Source organism: Musca autumnalis, unplaced genomic scaffold, assembly GCF_047663935.1.
Source record: "Musca autumnalis isolate F117 unplaced genomic scaffold, ASM4766393v1 scaffold_1, whole genome shotgun sequence".
NCBI lineage: Eukaryota > Metazoa > Arthropoda > Insecta > Diptera > Muscidae > Musca > Musca autumnalis.
The window spans coordinates 147,245,869-147,267,432 of NW_027411644.1; the positions used below are offsets into that span (position 1 = coordinate 147,245,869).

Genomic DNA, 21,564 nt, shown 5'->3' on the forward strand with positions numbered 1-21,564 from the left:
TTTAAAAATTAATTTCTGTAGAAATTGATCGAAAGGGGAGAATTAAGCGAAACACAATCAGTGTTGTTTTGAGAACACAAATGGAAATTCTCACATCAAATAAAGAATTTTCTCTATAACGTAGCAGTTCATCGGTCCACAAGTGCTTCGCTATCGAGAAATTTGTATTTTCTTGCGGCCTCTGTTACTCTTTGTCAGGTAGCTTTTTTATTCTGGCTCCTCGTATTTCTAACTTTACTATTAAAAAAGTTTTGGATGGGAGACATTGATTACCATCATCTGTCTGCTACACCGAAGTCATATAAAGTCGGTTAATTATAAACGTCATAGGTTAAGGCTAAGCTTCCTTTTGCTTTTGATTTAAATTGTCTTACATTTAATTGGCTGCTAGTTAAAGAAGAAAAAAAAATAATCATTTACATTATATCATCACCATCCTTCCAACCACTATTCAATATCCCATCCTACACTACATAAATAACCTTAATTATATTTTCCTCTACTTTTTGTCTTTAATGTTGCAACTTATAAATAAATAATGTTAAAGAAAAAATTTAAAAAAAAATTGAATAAATAACATATTGAAATATTAGTAAACATTAACTGGATTTAAATGTGATCTTATGTTCTATTTAAGTATTTGTGTTTTTATTTTTCTAAACAACAACTACAACAAAAAACGAAAGAAGCAAAATTCTCTACTAAATGTTACTCTCAGCTGTGTATTGTTATTAGTTTTTGTTTAAAGCCGATCAAAAAAAAACAAAAAATTAATTTTTTTACTCAGTGGATGGCCAAATAATTTTCCGAATAAAAAAACGACAGCCAGCAGTTCGGTGAAACACCAGATTTCACATGAAAACGAAAGAACTGCTAACTGAGGCTTCTCTATTTGTTTTGTAATTATTTCTGTTATCTGTACTTCTTTTCTTACTTCACATTTAACGTTTGTTTTTTCCTTTTCTTTCTTTTTACTAACTTTTATTGTGCTGTCCTTTCTTATTTTCTTTCCTTTAAATTACAATTACCAACAAACAAAAATTTAATTATCAACAAAAATTAAGATATACTTAAACTGGAGTCAGTTTTTTATATTGTCGCACATATTTTATTTGTTCGATTTTTATTTCTTAAAAGAAAAAATGAAACAATATTACTAAGAAAAAAAAAAAAAAAAATAATATGCAGAACAACACCATATTACCCTGCCCAGCTAAATTTTCTTTATCCACATACATGTAATGTATTCAAAATTTTGTATATTTGTTTATATGTATGTGTGTGTATATGTGTAAACTTGTATGGGTATGGGCATGTGTGTGTGCGTTTGTTTTCCTTCACTGCGTTTTAACGAAATTTTTGAGAATTTTTTTCAAAAAAATCTATGAAAATCTCAGTGCATATTTTTTGAATAAAGAAAGAAGTTTTATTTTTTTGCATTCGCCTAGTCAAGTATGACCCTAAGCAGGTGATATTTATTCAACAATATACTTACATACTTAAATGTAAATTAAGCCATTTCATACTCAATAAAAAGATAAAAGAAAAGTTTGAAGTGAAAAATCAAATAAACAAAAAGAAAATGTTGCAACATTGAAACATAAAAAAGTAATATTTGTCAATCATTGTATCTAGAAGATGTGTAGGAGAAGAAAACAAAAACATGTTGACCGCATAAGTATACAGAGAGAGAGCTCCCATTTGATTACCACTCACCACAAGACAGTAAAACCTACCAAGAACAACAATACCAAAAATGAAATATTTTAAATACGTACATATGTAATGAAAAAAATGCCATGTACACCTCCCCCGCCAAATCTAATAATAAGAAGAAAAATATACACTCACCGCCACAGTTCCATTTGGATTTGAGTTAATTATTTCATCCTTTTGTTTTGCCTATTTTTATTTGAATTTAAGTTTTCGTTTTGTTATCTTATAATTATTAATTTCGTTTGAATTATTATCTTAATATATACATACATACGTTTTTGTTGTTTTTTTTTTTTTTTTTTTTTTTTTTTGTATATTCATATTGTTATAATTGTTAATTTGCGCGCTCTGGCTTTAAGTTTAAGTTTCTCTCACAGAAATCTTTGTTTTGTTATAAATAGAAAAAAAAAAGAAAATAGTTTTGTTTTATTTTTCATTTTCAATACTATATCCCGGCAATCAACATATACCAAATACCTACCTTGCCTCCCTAATCTGTCCATCTTTACACCGACTTACGTTATTCTTCAAATGCGTTAACCTTACTTAGTTTACCGGTTTATTTCAACCTGTTCTAATTTAAATAGAAATTTCATTACACACATAGTTGAGTTTATGCTATACCTACATACCCCCAATACTATATTTAACAAACACAGCAAACATTTATATATCAACAATGCATACATACAAAAAAAATATACCAATTAATAACACAAGTTTACAAATGTTGGTCGGAGTGACAATAAATTTCATTCTGCAAGCGGAACATTTTAAATGAATAAAAAAAAACAATTTCAAAATAACAAAACTAGCCTGCAAAAAACTCATTTCAAACATTAATAAAAGTCGAAACTACTTATTGTAATGGCTAAAAAACAACCAGAACTAGCCAGCAAAACAAACTCATTACAAAACCCCATACTAATCAATTATTTTTGGCCACTAAAATAAGTAGTTAATAAAAGTGGAAACTACTTAGTTTAATAGCTAAAAAAACAACCAAATATATCGCGCGACATGCCCTTGCTAAAATAATGGTTTTGTAATGAGTATGTTCTGCTGGAAATTTGCGTGAAATTATTACACAACAAACAATTTAACATTCAGAAATCGCTTACAACTGGACAGTTTCCATTGGTATGATGCGGCTCTAGTACTTTGTATGCTGTAGTACGTACTCCCTTAAAAAAGATATTTAAGACGTTTTGTCGTCAGAATTGAATTTAGTGTTCCGACTTCACTCACGGACCACGTAGACTTGTGTAATTATTACCCGAATTGTTCCAAAACAAATGCAATAATAAACCAAAACATAAACACAACTGAAAAAAAAAAACTAAAAAAATTATATAAAAATGTAGTTGACTGTTATTAGTAATTTTTATTATTTTTGAGTTTGCATTTAAAAAATACAATTAATAATCTAGATGCATTTCTTTGTTAAATCCTATAATTTAGAACTTATTTAATTTAAATAAATAATTTTCCTGCGAAACACTGTGACTATATATAACAATTGGTCATGTCCACACACAAGTCACACAAATACCGACCGACACACATACAATTGACTGCTACAAACTGCTACTACAACTGTTACACATCGACGCACTTAGTTAACTAATTATTTCATACTTCCGACACGGAGCTTGACTACTGGATAGTTGTCGCAAGAATGCCTGAGAGTCAATGGGGCGGCATAGCTGCCTGCACATTTCAGGATAATGAAATAATTACATGCTTTTTAGTTGCAACCGAATACCAACCAACCTACTACCTACACACAAACGTTATCCAAAGAAAACCAAACAAAACCGAATCGGACATCACCTGCTTTTCTTCCCCCCTAGTAAATATGTATTTGGTTATACTTCCCGTGAAAGCAAAAATCATAATTTACATACATCTCTCTATACATCCTATTGTCGCAATTGACATATACCACATACCAACCTACCTACCTTACTAGTTTTTCTTGGATAATAACACGAGAATATGCATAATACCAAAATGTTTACAGGTGAAATAATTGATGGTGGTGGTGGTGGAGGAGGAGACGGGGGCGGAGGCAGAGAACCGGAACCAGGAGCTATTATGGCAACCAGAGAAGGCAGTGATGGGAAAGGATGTGACAGTGTTGAGTTGCAGCACCACAACATGCACAGTGTGCAGCATACGGGAAAAATGGACGACCTTGATGACAATGAAGACGGTACCGCAGGTGGCGGCGGCGGCGCTGACGATGATGACGACAGCAACGGAGTGTTAGCAGAGGCAAGAGTTCATCATCAACAGCAACAGCACTGTCGACGTATCCTATCCCGACACGGCAGTGATGACCATTACGCTGATGTTACAGAAGTTGCGGTTGAAGTTGACAATGAAGAAATCAATATGAATAGCAACAATTACAATTGCCAATATAAGGGTGATGAGCTGAGCTTGTCGAAAATCCGATGCCATCAGAGAGATGTGTACAGTAGTCATCATCAGGAGGGATCACACTTGGAACACACATCACATCAACAGCCTTCAACGTCGTCCCATCGTCATATGCACCATCACCATCCACTCCACACGCATCATCATTCGCTCCATGAAAGTCACGTGCCACATCAGCAACATGTTGCAGCGGCACCTCAAAGTGTTATCAATTTGGGCCGTTGTGGTTCGTCCTCGCTAGACACATTGGTGGCAGCCGAAGCAGCAGCAGCTGCACTCTCGCCTACGGCATCTAGCACTTCGTCGGCATCGTTGCAGCATCAACAGCATCTCTATGCTTTGCAACAGCATCATCACCACAGCCAAGAACAGCAACAGTCAACCATGCACCATCATCACCACCACGCCCAACAACATGCCAGTGGCGGCCAACATGTTGCCAACTATCATCATGGCCACCATCCGAAATTGCATCCCTGTACGAACACCTCAATGGTATCCTCGACAGCAATACAATCGGCAGTCCATGATAGCGAGCATCTTACCAATACTTCCTCATCGACCTCATCAGTTTCGGCGTCCTCAGCTGCAGCAGCAGCCGCCGCTGCGGCCGCTGCCAATAGGCGCGATCACAATATCGATTATTCCCTACTATTTGTGCAGTTATCAGGCACACTGCCTACACTGTACCGCTGCGTCAGTTGCAATAAGATCGTATCGAATCGTTGGCACCACGCCAACATCCATAGGCCCCAGAGTCATGAGTGTCCTGTCTGCGGACAGAAATTCACGCGTCGAGATAACATGAAAGCCCATTGTAAAATTAAGCATGCCGACATAAAAGATCGTTTCTTCAGTCATTATGTACATATGTGATCAATTTTATATGTAGTCAAGTAAACAAACAGTCAACGTTATTCGTATCTCCAAATCTCTATCTCTTAATCTCTCTCTCTCTCTCTCTCCATATATGCAATATATCTAACTCGTTCTGAATTTAAGAATTACTTTCTTCAAATCAGTCAGAATTTAATCAAGTAATAGTAATAATCAATAGAAAACAATTATAGCAATAACGGTAATAGTAGAAATATTAATCTAACCTAACAGCAGTAAACAGCTATTCAATTGTACTACTTTGGTATATATTCGATTCGATATTCTCTAATACTACAAAAACAACAGCAAGAACAACTAAATAACCAAGCAACTCTAATCAAACAAAAGAAACCCCCAAAACGTAAGATATCCGGCTAACTTACAAAACCAAAACCAGAGCAGCAGATTCACAAGTATTTAATAATCATATATTTTTCTCTTTCTTTCTCTCTCTCACTCACTCTTTCTATTTTTCCTTAACGTAAATTAATTAGTAGCCGTTAAATTAATGAAAATGAAAAACAAAGCAAAACTAAATAGAAAATGCAAAGAAATCCGCTTAAATATATTAAACTGAATAAATAGGTCGTATTGTAAAAATTAGAGCCAAGTAGGAGTTAAATAAAACTAAAAAGTAACTTTTTTTATTTTTTAACAAAACAAAGTATTATGTGAAGAAGATGGCACGAACGAAGAAGGTGAAAAGAATCGACAGCAAATGCATTGGCAAAAATTGCTCGAAAATGTTTTGTATAGGCTGTAGAAACCGTCGTCGTCGTCGTCTGTCTCTTAACTTTAGTTGACAAGTGCAAAAACAAAAAGAAAAACAAAGCAACGCGAAGAAAATCGCCAACTCAAAGAATTTTCAAATGAAACTGAGATTGTGTTAAATTTATATAAGTACATACATACGTAAAACCAAGTAACGGAACAAGTAAGAAATAACGATGCTGATGATTATTCTATATATAATAGAGAACACGTACTTTAAAAGTATTATGCTAGAAATTCCAATTTATTTTAATTTATTTTAACATGTCTTGTAGTTAAATTAACTAAATTAATTTATTTGTTATTGTGTATTCGTGTGTGTATTAATAATTTCTGCCATATATACACTCAGACATACCTATGTATTTTTATTGATTTTAGCCAATTATTTGTATTTAGCCTAAGTTAGAAATGTTGACAAAATTTTTGATGATTCTAAAATTTAAATATTCTGAAAATGCTTCTAACTACAACAAAAACAAAACAACCAAACCTAAAGCAACTCTAAGCAAACCAAAGAAGTTTATTTTTTTCTCGATATCATTGTCGTTGTAATTGTATGATCAGTTAATGGCTTAAAGCAATATTTTCTTTTTGTTTTAACCAACAATGAAAAGCAGCTACCTAACACACACATTTAAGACAAATTTCCAAAAATTTAGGAATACATACATACAACCAACCATATACTTAGGTACTACAGACCGGGCATACCTACATATGAAAGTATATAAAATGTATGTATGCCGTTAATACAGGCATATTTGAAATATACGTAATCAAATGGGACCTTATGTTTTTTAGTTCAATTCTATACTCATTTCCATTCTTAAATAAATATAGATACATATATACATTTACATGTAACAATATACAAGCTCAAAAAATCGGAAAACTTAAATATAGAACATTACTAGAGATACTTACTTGTGTACTTACCTAAATACCTACCTAACTACTTACCTACTATCTACATTACCACATACAAACATACTTACTTACAGGCTAAGTACTTTAATGACATAGAACTAGTGATTTTTGCTTACCATTTATACGTGAATAATACTTAATACTTAATACTTACGCTTCTACTTAAACCAGAGAATAAAAATACATACGTACTAACAACCTTCAATACATACATACATGCATATAAAAAAAATCTCATGATGAGTATTAAACCCTAGCTATTATCTCACTAAATCTTTTACTCTAGCCCTCTCTCTCTAAAGGGAAATTTAATGACATATAGGTGACGTTTTAGAAGCAATATATGTACAAACAACAACAAGAAAAAAGTAAACAATATATACATATATTTAAAGAAATATTCATTATACTAATAGATGACTCTTATTGAAATAGTAGAACTATTTTTAAAATCGACATACACACATTAGGAGCGTAGTCAAATAAAATATGGGCGGACCCCTTTGTCCTTGCACACTCTAAATACAATGCAAACAACAAAAACAAATACTTTATTAACGAGTACAAACACAACAAGCTTAACTTCCGGTATAGAGATATTGAGCAAAGAGTGAGATTATTATTGACATAACGGTATTATTTTCCAAACTTATCATTCTTCTCGATCCAAATCCCCATTTTCTTTGATTTCGTGTCTTTTTGTATCAAGTCGTTTTCGTTTCGTTTGCCCTCTCCTTTCTTCTCACATCAGCCCTGAAATGAAGTAAAGAAACAACTTCTAGACAACGAATTTAAACCATTTTCAGAATATTTAGATTTTCGTTTTATGATTTTGGATGAAAAGGATCTTCTATTGTCCCGTATATAAAAAAGAACGTAACCCACCTTATTTGAACAAATAAACAAACAGCATTGCAAAAAGAGGATGAACAAACAATTTTGTAAAGAATTTCTTAGAAATTCTAATTTTATTAAAGTGGTAATAAAAGGAAACAGTAATTGTGTTTTTAGGGAAGTTAACAAAGTTAAGCTCAATATTATAAAAATAAAAACAAAAAAATCAAAACGATAAATCACCAAAAACAATTCACACATATTTATATATATAAATAAAGAAATATATATATATATAAATTGCAACATTAAATAAATGTATTTAAAAGTGAATACAAAGGATATATGCTAAAATTATTTAAAACAAAATCTTTTAAACAATTAAAAATAAAACTTCTTTCAATTTCAAAAAAAAAAAAAAATAATAAACAAAATAAAAATTGTGTTTTAATTCTTCCTCGAAGCAACAGACCCATCCATTTATATCTAAATTTTTTTTTGTGATTTTATTTTTGTTTGTTTTTTGTTTGGAAAATTATTTGATTCTATGTCTTAAACTTAAATTTTCCTCCCCACCATCACCAAAAAAATAAACAACAACATAAAAATGAATCAAAAAGAGTTCATTACTCATTACGGTAAGTTTTTCTGTGTATATGAATGTTAAGTATGTATTTATTTAAAAAAAATCAAACAACAATTTATAGAGATTTTGCCTATAACGATTTTCTAAACAAATCATAAATTAAATATTTTTGCTAAACAAAAAAAAATAAATAAATAAAGTTACAGGAATTGGCCGTTAAATCTCCAAAAATTATATATTTTTTAAAAATTTCAAATGTTTCAGTTCTTGTTTTGATTTACATCAAATCGAAATCGATATAGGAGGAGGGGTGTTGAAAATGTAATTCTTCTTTAGCTTAGCTATGAAGACACAATTTCTCTCTAAGTTTAGTTTTAATTCCATTCAAAAGATAAAACTAAACACTGTCTTTGAAGAAGAAATTCGTTGCTGTAACCTCTCAAAACTCTCTGTCCCTCATACGCATACACTACTATGTCCTTTTATCTATCGTAAATCACTACTGTTTCTAGCTCACATACATATATTATTAAATTTTCCGCTCTTATTACATTTCACTCTCTTTCTCTCTATTTATGTGAAACAAATAATTAAACCCCCTCATTTGTTTATATGGCGGTTAACATTACATTCCTTCTTAAGTGTCTCTCTCTTTATTAGGTTATGCCCAAGCGAATGTTTCGTTTTTTTTTTTTGTAAATTGTAATTAAATTAATTGAAAAGATTCCCCCCAAAATGAAAGGAACAGAATTCCAATACTGGTTTGGGTTTAATGAGAATTTATTTAAAACAAATAATTAATCCAACAAAATTATCCCTCATGTACTCTGTGTGATTTACTACTACTACTGCTATTAACGACTATGGTACGACTTATTCTACATAACAACATACATACATACATGCCCTAGTATCGATCATTTTTGTTTTGTTTATTAAATTAACAATAGAACATATTACGTTAAAAAAATACAACAAAACCTAAGAACATTTTATGGAGATGGTTTAAATCTGTAATAAATTACTTTTGTAAATAACTTTACATTATAAGAATTACATACATATACCTATATTTTATTCTGAATTATCGATAATATCTACTATAAAATAACTTTAATACATAAGTTCTTCTATCTATTTACTGGTCCTAGAACAGACTTTTACATTGAGATAACTTTTGCCGATGTACATTAAGGGCACACTTTTTTGGGTGTAACAGCAGAATTTGTTGCGATTAAAAATAGAGAAGAAAAACGTCATTGATTTATTGAGAACAAAAATTGATTGGCGTGTAAAAACTCTGATTGTTTGTCAACAAATACTAAATTGGTAACCGCTAGCTCCGACCTTACTAAATAATTTCTTTCAATTCTTTTAAAATATTTTCTTCATTTCATTATCGTCTTTCGGAGAGATGGAAAATTTCACGGCATCTGTTCCAAATTGACATTCTGATAGGACCACAATTTATTTACAAACACTGACACTAGCATTTAATAATGTTAAGCACTAGAATTTAAGATTTTTTCCTTAATTAATTAACTCTACTACATTAACGTTTTGTTTCTTGTGAATCACCAACAAAAACAATGTTTTTCTCTTCTTTTTTTATTCTCTGCGTGTGCGCAAATTGTTCGCAAACAAAACATACAAACAAAATACATTCGATTGATTGTCTGTCTCTCTGTCACATTTTATTAAAACAAAACAAAACATACTGAATGTTATCGACTTGAAATGTTTGGGCGAAAGGCTCCAAAGCTTGGCATATGCGTTTGACATTTGAGCGTCTATCTGGTGGCTGTAATCTGCATCGCTGTAAATTGTGCGGCAAAGTCGTGACGCATATACGCAATCATTATCACGTGCATTTTCCGGGAAGATTTGAATGTCCCCTATGTCGAGCCACATACACGCGCAGTGATAACTTGAGGACACATTGCAAATTTAAGCATCCGATGTATAATCCGGATACAAGAAAGTTTGAGAATATGGGTGGGGCGACAACAGCGACGCAATCACCAACTCCTACGCAATTAGCTGCGGCGTCACAGGCTGCCATGGCAGCAGCGGCCGCGGCGGCGGCGTTTAATGCCGCTCAACAGCAACAACAAAGAGAGCAACAGCAAAGGGAACACCACCACCAACAACAATTGCAACAGCATGCGCATAACTTGACGCAGCAAACGCAACAGCTATTAGTGCAGCAGATGCAACAACAGCAGCAGCAGCAACAACAACAAGCGGTTCAAATGATTTCCCAAACAGTGGGCCACCAACAGCCGCAGCCGCACAATGCCACAAATGAATGATACGGATCCTTCTTCGCCTGGAACTATGGTAATATCCTAGGAAATGCATATGCACCACCGCCCCATCCACCATCACTACCACCAGCAATACCAGTCTCCACATCGACACAAATGTCACCAATGTTATCAGCGACTTCGTCGGCAACAGTTGCAGCAACGAATCCGTTTGCTTGGAATTCAGAAGATACATTGCCCCATAGGCTACAACGGGACGACAGCAATAATTTCATGGCAACACAAACATCTCTGCAAAGTCTATACTACAACCACAACATTGGCAACAATTCGAGTTCATTAGTACCGGATCACTTTCTAGGCTATTCAAAACGGGCCTCCACCCAATCCACCCATGGTGGAAATCGTAAAGAGAAAGATCCAGCATTAAATCAGCGAATACCTGTGGAGAGTCTAATTGACAGTGACGACGACAATGATGAGGACGAAGAAGATTCTGATAATGGACTCCTAACACCTATACCGATCACAACACAAGCAACTATAAATGGTACGTCAAAAAACAGAAACTCGCCCAAGGAACAATGTCTGGCAGTGACCAAAAGGCCAGAGGAGGAATGTGAAATTAATCGTGGCAATGGTATAACTAAAATTCCCAACAATAGCAACAATAAATCAAGTTTTACAACAGAAAACTTTTTACCAAGAACTCAAACTGCAAGCGATTAAGAAGTTGCGAGTCACAAAATCACAAACGAAAACATTTCCATCGACTAATCAATCCATAGTTGCCAAAATAAAATATGCAATATGAATTCATATTGATCCTTTCTCTCTAATAATTACATAATGCAAACCTCCCTCGCCAAAAGTCACAATCTCCTTCGCCTATTTTTCTCGTACGATGCACGAGCAATGGTTATCGTTAAGCTAAGATAATAAATACCAAGTGAATTGATGTCAAATGGTTTCATGATAATTGTATTGAAAATGATGGGAAAAAGTGGATGTTAATTTGTAACGGTTTCTTAAGATACACCAATTTTAAATACATACCAGTATGTAAATGTTTATGTTGCCAAAAACTCACACACACACAAACTCACAACAAATATATAATAATAAATAATAAGAACAACAATAACAATTAGTAATAACGATAATAATGTTATTTGAAATCAATCAATATCTATGTATGTATCCACCCACAATCTTTCAAACTACTCTCTATGTATGTAACTGTCATTCTAATACATTGAAGATGTATGCATTTAATGTCCCCCAAAAAAAAAAAAGAAAAACAAATTGTTGAAATAGTCGTTAACATAATGTGCAAGATGTCCCATAATTAAAACAAACAAAAAGAAAGCACCAAACGTGTAAACAGTAAATTCAAAAATTAAAAACTGAAAATTGTATTCCAGAGTTCGTAGATTTATATTGCAAAATGTCTCAATTAATATCCAATAGAGCACACCAGCATAAAAACACCCACCCACATTAATTAAAAGGGAACCTTAATATTAAACGATTGCCAAAAATAATGATTTTTTTCTTTTGCTTAAAAATTAAGTATAGCTGAAATATCCCAATTGTCCATGGCCGTTACTGGGTTTGCTTCATCTAATTTATCGATAAATAATCCTAGAATTTTTTGATAATGACTTGCAACAAGGAAAAAATTAAATACCAGCAATTTTTTCTCTAAAAATACACATAGAAATGGTGTATTGTAAAAAAATGTTGTTTTAAAAAAAAATCAATTGAAAGAAAAAAACTTTCGCCCTATGTAAACTCCTTTTCCCATACAGTAAAATTTTGTTATTTACTTTTGCCACATTAAACATTTAGGATAAACTCATTTTATACTACAGCAATTTTTATTACTAAACAACAAAATGTACAAAATAATTTAATTAACAAAACATTTGTTATTTATAAGCATAGTTTTTATGTATAGTACATACATACATTTTCGTTTCGTTTATTTTAACATTAAATATAATTTAATGTCTAAAAAAAATGACATGAACGACCATTCATCAGCCTACTACTACAACTACTAATAAATGTTATGTATAGTAGGTCTCGCATTTCGCATTACTGTACAGCCGAAAACACATCCAACGTTTGAGTTTTAATTCATTTCAGGTAGAAGAATAAAAGACAAAGTGCAGCCACGTTTGGAATTTTCTTTATTTTTTACCAGAAATGACACAAAACTATACTCAAACGTTAGATGTGCTTTCGGCTTAAGGTGTTTGGAGTTGAAAATAGCACTTTTCTTAAAACTAACTCCGGTTTAGCAAAAACATCGTGTGACTAAAACAAATTCTTTAATTTTTATGCGCATTTCTGTAGAGCATTCTTTTCTTTATGAATATTATGTTTCGCGTGAACTGAAAATTAAATCGCTTCACATGAGCAAATAACCATATCCATCCATCATCGTATGGTTATGTTTTTCCTTCCACTATATGGAAATATTTTGGAAAATGTTGCCTTTTCTTAGCCCTGCATTGGAACGGTTTTTTTATAATTATCCATAATGCTGCTTTTAGACTTTTCTTGTAGTCTATGGATACCATTTTTGCATATTCCATTTGCATATTGCCATTAGAAAGGTCTTTCGGGAAAATTTACGAATTTTACGAATTAGTAATTTTTTGCGTTCCGAATGAAGATATTAAAATATATAATATAAAAGTACTAATTACAAAACAACCTACTAACCCGTTATTTTAACAAGGCATGTTTTTGCCACTTAAATAAGTAGTCACGACTTTTAGTAACTGCCTTTTTATCTACTTATTTAAGTGACCAAAAAAAGTATGGGGTTTTGTAATAAGTATTTTTGCTGGGTATGACATTTTCCTTATTAAATTGGGGGTTTCCACTGTGTTTAAAACCGAGCCGCTTATATAAACACCATTTCGGAATAAATATTAAAAAGCAATGGAGACATAACTTCTTTGGATATAGGTATACTATCGGTCATATCTCCGTTCACCTCGATGTGAGCAGTTTGGTGCCAGTACAGACTCGTTATACATTGAATTTCTTTCTGTTCTACATTTATTGATTTCAGAATGTCTATCAGTATATTATGTAGCACGTTGCCGAAGACCTCTTCATAATCTACGAAACATAGGGATACATAATTTGGCGGTTTTTAGATTTCTATATCAATGGCTGTATGCAAAAAAGAACGTCTCTACACCTTTTTCAGATGTAATTCTAATCATTTTAGTTGTGAATAGAGAATTTCATTTGTAATTCGAAACGTTTCAATTGTAATTCGAATTATTCAATTTGTAATTCGAATTTATACATTTGTAATTCAAATTATTTCATTTGTATTTCGAATTATGCCATTTGAAATTCGAATTATTCTATTTGCAAATCAAATTATTTCATTTGTAATTCGAATTATTCCATTTGTAATTCGAAAACCCAACTATAAAACTAATGGAACCACAGTTTATACAGTTGGACACTAAGCAATCTATTATGTTTGTTGTCAAAACTTGTTAACAGAACTCTGAATGGCCGACCTTCTATAGGCCTTGAATGGAACCAAACATTTAAAATTCGAATAACAAACAATTCAATGTACAAATGAAATAATTTGAATTGCAAATGGAATGATTCAAATTACAAATAGAAAAATTCGAATTACAAATGAAATAATTTGAATTACAAATAAAACAATTCGAATTACAAAAGAAATAATTCGAATTACAAATGGAATGATTCGAATTAAAAATAGAAAATTTCGAATTACAAATGAAATAATTTGAATTACAAATAGAATAATTCGAATTACAAATGGAATTATTCGAGTTTCAAATTGAATAATTCGAATATGAAATGGAATAATTCGAACTACAAATAAAATAATTCGAATTAAAATGGAATTCTCAAATAACAATTGAATTGTTTCGAATTAAAAATGAAATGTTACGAATTACAACTGGAATGTCTCGAATTACATCTGAAATGTATAGTTTCCATACCTTCTTTGAAGCCGAAACGAGACGAGACATTTTGTATAAATCTTGAATGAATAATTCGAAGAAATATGAGCGTGGACTTATCAAAGACATACAAATCTAGTCCTTCATCGATCGATTTTGTTTTTGTTTTTTTATTTTTTGCCGGTTTTGTGATCAAAAACGTATGTTTTTGTAAGCCAAAAATTTAAATTTTGACTTTTTCTGTCCACCTAATATTTTTTTTTTAAATCGATCGGTTCCCACAAAATTTTATGACGATCCGTTCTTAAAAATAAAAAGCTCAAAAAGTCTATCAAAAAAGTTTCGTAGTTTTCTTTGAAAAATTAATGAAAATGGTTTTTATTGGGCCTTACAACTGGGAGGTCACTCCCAGTTTTTCTAATACTAATATGTTCGACCGTCAATACAGCATTCCTAACGTTTCTTTACAACAGGGTAAGCTTTGAAATGTTCCACACAAACTGGTCAAAATCAAAATGTAATACTACATTAATCCATAGTTGTTCCAAGAAGAAATTTATCCTGCAAAAACTTGCAAAAGTTCTCAGAGATGAACTGTCAAAAAATTGTGTTAAGAGACAACATTTTGTAACAACAAAAACATTCGTTTCAAATACTTAACGATGAATTTGACGTTTATTGTGGACTAAAAACTCATTTTTCATTGAAATTGCCTTTTATGGAATGAAACATTAAAACCTACAAATGCAATTAACATTACCAAATATATAACAATTTACAAAAGAACTCTGATAATTTCGTATATCAACTTCTTCGCCTAAAAATGTCAAAACAATATATTCTTTCTCTAACTTTTTCAACAGAATCTCTCCCACTTAATGTAGAAAAAATTTATGACTCCTATGAAACGATTGCTTAAAAAAATATCACCATCACCCCTCCTTCAATGTCATATTGTCTGTTAAGTACGACATTACTTGAATTTCCCTAAAAATACCCCTATAGTCCTTCGTTACATACACACATACATATGTATACTCTATGTCAGCTTTTCTCCCAATTAGTAGAGATGTGTAAATACGTCTATCCACAATAAAATAATTATTATACATAATATTACTAATCGATATGTATATCTATGTATGTTATAGATGTCATTTTAGTTTACATACAATTTGATTGTTAGACATTAAAAGCTACATTTTTTTAGCAATTATAATTAAAAGAAAAAAATACATATAAATATAAATAATAATTTGGTGCACAACAATGAAATGAAAACTGGAAATGATAAAACAAAAATGTCATTTCTTGTTTTCATACTCTATTTGAAGAAGAATGTGATAATTATGGTAAACAAAAAATGTAGAGACAAAACAAAAACATGTTAGAAACAATGAAATCAAGGTGCTAAATCCAAATAACCACAACATGAATACAATGACTAAGCCGATTGAAATAGTTTAAAGAAAATGAAGAAGAATAGTTATATAATGAACGCGTCCAGAAAGTTATTAAGTGATTCAGTGACTAGCTGGAACGTACAACAACTGTCAGTTAGGCAATTGAACAAAAAAAAAAATGATGTAGAGAAACAAACCGTATGTGCAATAAAAAAACTAGTTTTCTTTTTGACATAATAATAAGAAACAGATAAGAACAGCAGCAAGAAGAAGAAAGAAAAAAACAAAAACAAACAACCAAGAAAAATAGCAACAAACAGCATAAATTATTTTTATTATAAGAATTGTAATTTTTACTTTTATTTTTTAATTTGTATAAACAAACAAATACAAACAAATATTGATTATCTTAGAGTTATTGTCGTGGAAGTTTTAATAACTAATGCTAATAATGTTTCTTTGATAACTGTTAATGTACAATATTATTATCATTTTCTACACTTTTCAACATTTCTGTAATAAATAACACAAATTTGTGCAATTTTTAATAATAGCTACACTAAGAAGAATAATCCAAGCTAGAAATGTTACATGCAAAATGCAATAAATGAATTTTTAATAACAGAATATTTTGGAAAATAGTTAACAGTTTTGAGAAGTAGAATTTGGAAATAGTCCAAAACTATGCTGCAAAATGTGTAACAAACAAAAAAAGTGACTTATGTTGTTTTGGCATGTATAACAACCATTAATGGAACTATACAATTTATGTTTTAAGATTACAAATATAGACATTTTAAAACAAGACTTATAATACCTGATTTTAAAATTAGAGACAAACTTGTTCACACACTTACATACATACATATGTACATCAGACCGTATCAAATCACGGAACACTCCTTTCTCCTATTTATCGCAAACGGCAACACATTGTTTTGTTATTAACACAATTATAATTATTTAATATAAAATACTAATTTAAAAAAACCAAGATTTTAAGTTTTAATTTTATTTTTTTTAACAAAAGAAATGCAAAAACATAAATTTGTACTGTTATTAACTTATATATACTTTTTTATAACAAAAAAAAAACAACAACTATACTGAAATTATTTTTATAAAATTAGTTTAAGTTTTATTTATATGGAAACTATTAATGATTTTTATAAATAAGTTATTTTCAAGTTAAAAAAAGAAAAATTGGAAAAAATTAAAACAAAGCCAGCAAAAATGTAAAAAAATAAAAAAATAATTAAATTACTAGCAACAAACAAAAAATACAAGCATTTGTTATTCACAAATATGTTCGGCAGCGAGGCAAACATAGCAGTGCCTACCTCGAGGAATGAAATGAATCAAAAATCAGCCAAGACAGAACAGCAACTAAAAGTTAAGTAAAGTCCAAAAATGTTCACAAAAAAAAATTCAACACATTTGAAATAAACAATTTTACACAGATATTTACACAATTAAATATTTATGAAACTAACAAAAACAACAAGAACAACAAAAATAAATGACTTTATTTCTTGAAAATGAACCAAACATGTGAAAAATATTATTCATCTGGTTTACATATTATTTATTCGCTCCCTCTGCCATGCCACCCACCATTTATTTGTCAGGTCTTAGGTGGGAATTATTCTTCTTCTTCTCTGTAATTGTGCTTCCAACATGGGGTTACTATCATCGTTGTCGTCATTCATTTAAGCAATTTTAACCTTTTTCTATAAATAGAAAATATAAAATTACAAATTTAAACTAAACACCAAAACTATTTATCTCGGCCCAATTTCCTGTAATTTTATTTGTGTTTTTATTTTTTTTTTATTGTTCTTAGTTTATTTCCTAATATAAACTTAATTTAATTTCTATTGAGTAAGTACATACTAAACACAATACATACTACATATTTAAATGGTAAGCTTTATATACAACTAATATGACAAAATATAAATATTTATCAAAAAATATACATACATATTTTATAGTATGCTATATGTTTCGCACATATGTATGTTACACCCAAAAATTGAAATAAAAAATCAAATTTGAGATTCAAGTGTGACGATAAAACGGACCTACCTGAAATGTACTATGTGCGAATATAGTTGTAAAAATAAGGTTAGGAGGTTCCATAATATTGTAGCCAAGAGACCATCACTAAGTCTTGTTGTGACTAATACATGTTCAAATGCATATTTTGGCGCCATATCTAATTTTCATTCCCAGCAAATGAGAATTAAGTAAAATTATATACATATGTACTTTCTTACATTTACATATACAAACTATATACTATCAAGAATAAGATATAAACGGAGGCATTTTTTACGTTTGAATTTTTTTTTATTAATTATGTTATGTTCTTTTAATAAGTAATATGTAGTTGGAGGCTAGAGGGTCAATATCGGGCATACTGGTTTGGGGAGAATCAGCAAATTCCCCATAAATATTTAGTCTCAAATGTAATTTCAGTATTGACCTTTTATCAACCTTTTTATTTATTTTTGAAAAAATAAACCACCACTACATAAATAATACTATCTTAAATATATTTGTAACTACATATGCACGCTGGAATGTAAGTAATATCGACAAAACAAATTAACCAAATCACTCAAGTTTTAAAAACAAACAAAACATTATAATTTACCATTATAATATACTGTTTTCATTACTATATAAATTTATATCAGTGCTACTTAGATCTATTCCCTTTCAGCATTAAGGTCTATGGTCGTTATTCACATGTCATTTTTGACATGAAATTCATACATGCATAAGTATGTATGTTAGGGCTATGACTTTTTTACAACCTCGTATCCCTGTATCATATGTTGATGAGTTTTTACATTAGATTAAATCTTAATTATAATTAGATTAAATCTTAACTATAAGGTGATTGGATAAAAAAAGCTCACGCACAAAATCATTTGAAAATTTTTCTATATGAGCCTTTTTGACAAACTTTTGAAGTGACTATAAGCAGATATGAGGCGCTCAAGGCCAAAACGGTCCAAAAACATCAAACTGAGTTTAACGTTCTAACCGGAACCGGAGTTTTTAGTTTTTGTTTCTAAAGGTCCCGGTTAAATCTTTATAGCCAGTTTAATTTTTTAATGTGGGAGCGCCTGATATTTAACTAAAAATAAGCTTCGGAGCCATACCACATAACCAAAATGGCGTAACCTTTTGTTTCTCTCTAAATTTATCACCATATCATTACATATACATATCATATCAATTGAAAGTAGTGTGTGTGGGACCTTTTTGATTATTTAAATGGAATACAATAGTCAATAATAGGCAAAAGGTCGTTCACTCGTGCAAAAGGTAATATTTTTTATTTCATAGTATTTTTTTTAATTTTTTTCAAAATGGTTTGTGCGTGACCTTTTTAATACTTAAATAGAATAATCGTTATTTTAGTGATTAGTAGGCAAAAGTTCATTCATTCCCCATGCAGGAAATCATTTTTGAGAAAATAGGTCAAAAAGTCATAACCCTAATATATGTATGCTAGGTTGGGGCGATTTAAACTTCTTAAGGGGCGCTTTGCGTTTCTGATTCTTTGGATAGTACTGAGTAAAAAAGTCCACTAGACCATACGTAACCGGTTTTTGTCCACCATTTTTGTCACTTTTTTGGGATATTTTTCCCTATAACACCCAAATTATTGAGATTTTTAATCCAATACTCAGACAAACATTGAAGCCAAGACAATAGTTAAGAATTCTCTAGCACATCGCAAAAACATTGGAATGCTCCTTCAGTCAGTTTTTGTCATGTGAAAGTTCAAATTTTTTCTAAAAATATTGAAAAATTACCAAAATTTTCACTTTCTCAAGGCCAAAAATGTCAGTAGGAGCATTTCAATGATTTTGCGATGTACTAGAGAGTACTTAACCACTGTCTTCGCTACAATTTTTATGTTAGTATTGGATGGAAAATATCACTCCAAGTTAGTGGACTTTTTTCTCAGTTCCAAGAATCGGAAACTCGAAGCCCCCATTAAGATTCTGTTCCTTCCACACTAATCGCCCAACCCGAATGTATGTATATTATTAAAACTTAGGAAGATAATGTTGTGTTGGAAAAAGTTTGATATGCAAAAAATTCATTAAAGTTCTATCATATATTAATATTTTAAAGCTATTTCTCATGATTTTTTTCCAAGAAAACTATGATGTTTTTTTTCATCTGAAAGATCACATCTTAATCTACTTTCTGAATTTTTCTCTTTGAAAAAATATTACGTAGTTTTGTCACAATTGACCGTCTACCAAAGCTTGGTTTTATTAAAGCGTTTTGCGGTGCCAACTTTAGTTCGAAAACTAATGAATCTATCGTCGTATATTTTTGTATGCCTTTTGAGAACATAATGATATAGTCCTTCATCTATCGTTATTTGTTTTAAATATTACGTTTTACGGAAATGGTGGAACTAAAAAATTAAAATTTAAATATTTGGCTTAAAAAACTGACGTTCTCTGGTCATAAAACGGACAACAAATTTTAAAAATAATATCGATCGACGAAGGACTAGTTTTTGATAAGCTACACAAAATTATATGACAATCGGTTTATTAGTTTTCGAGCTAGAGTTGGCATCGCTTTCAAAATGTTATTTCGAGAAAAAACCCGTTTTAAGTTTATATGCTACATACAAATCACAATAAATTTTTCCCTTTCAACACTCATATCTCAGTCGATTTTGTTCCGATATACTTTAAAGTTTTACAACATAAGTATAAGTAGCATAGAATACTTATACTTTGAAATAGGCCAATACAATTTTTTTATTGCATTTTCGAGATGGTGAGATTTTCGAATTAAGGAGATTGGTCCTTCTTTTTGTTAGGATTTTTTTTCACTCGTCTACATTCGTAATAACATTGGCATCTATAGCTCAGCCTTTAGATGAAGTAGAGATATAATTTTTTTCCCAAATCTCTAAATAGATCCTACAGGAATGTACTGTTTTAATCAGTTTTACTATTTATTTCCTTAAAATAATCTAAATAATCTAAAATCGATTAATCTTTCTGGCCTCAGCACAATGAATCGAAGGATATAAAGATTTTATTAAATTGATATTTATATTTCAATAAGTTGTATATGTTTTTAAACTCTATGTATAAAGAAAAGGATTTTCACTTTTAAGGTTTAAAAACTTCGAAACTTTTACAGAAAAAATACCTACAAAGTAATTCATCCATAGACCCTTAGCTTTTGTATTCCAACTTGGATTTGAACTAATTCGTTAGCAAAACGTATTAATTTGTTGTTTGTTTATAAATGATTTAATTAATAAAAATTAGCCTCTACCGCCGTAAATGTATTTTGCTGTGATTAACAAAATTTTAATATGAAATCTACGACTGACCGTTCATTATCTAAAATTACTGTATTAGAATATTTTATCCGAACAGTTATTTTAATGGGTAAAAAGAAAGGAGTTTAAAACTATACATGAGTTCTCATCGTAAAGATATCGGATAAATGAATAGAAGAGCATAGAATAGGACAATAAGAATTTAATATTAGATATATTATTAAAAAAACACACACATTAATTAATATATATTTAAGGTTAAGGGGTTCCAAATTAATTTGTTTTCTGATGTTCAGCTATAGAAAACCAAAAAAACAGTTTCAATTCGACTGTTCTATTTTTTTAATAATATTATTCTTTAGATATGTATTTCAAAATCATATATATTCCTACTGCAGCAGGTTTTAAGTTATTT

General features: G+C 30.6%; 1 protein-coding gene across 39 annotated transcripts in view; it reads left to right on the forward strand.

Moving 5' to 3' along the window:
- Positions 1-21,564, forward strand: part of fru (sex determination protein fruitless) — an 805,497-nt gene that overhangs the window by 776,661 nt on the left and 7,272 nt on the right. For 17 of the 39 annotated variants that reach the window (XM_073957500.1, XM_073957479.1, XM_073957488.1 and 14 more), the window contains one exon: positions 3,740-5,572. The exons of 10 other annotated variants lie outside the window; for them this stretch is intronic. In XM_073957500.1, the coding sequence (XP_073813601.1) occupies positions 3,740-5,037 (1,298 nt within the window). In that variant the 3' untranslated portion in view covers positions 5,038-5,572. Of the gene's footprint in view, positions 1-3,739; positions 5,573-9,913; positions 11,835-21,564 lie in introns of those variants that run through there. 12 more of the 39 variants (XM_073957643.1, XM_073957661.1, XM_073957734.1 and 9 more) reach the window with 2 other exon arrangements.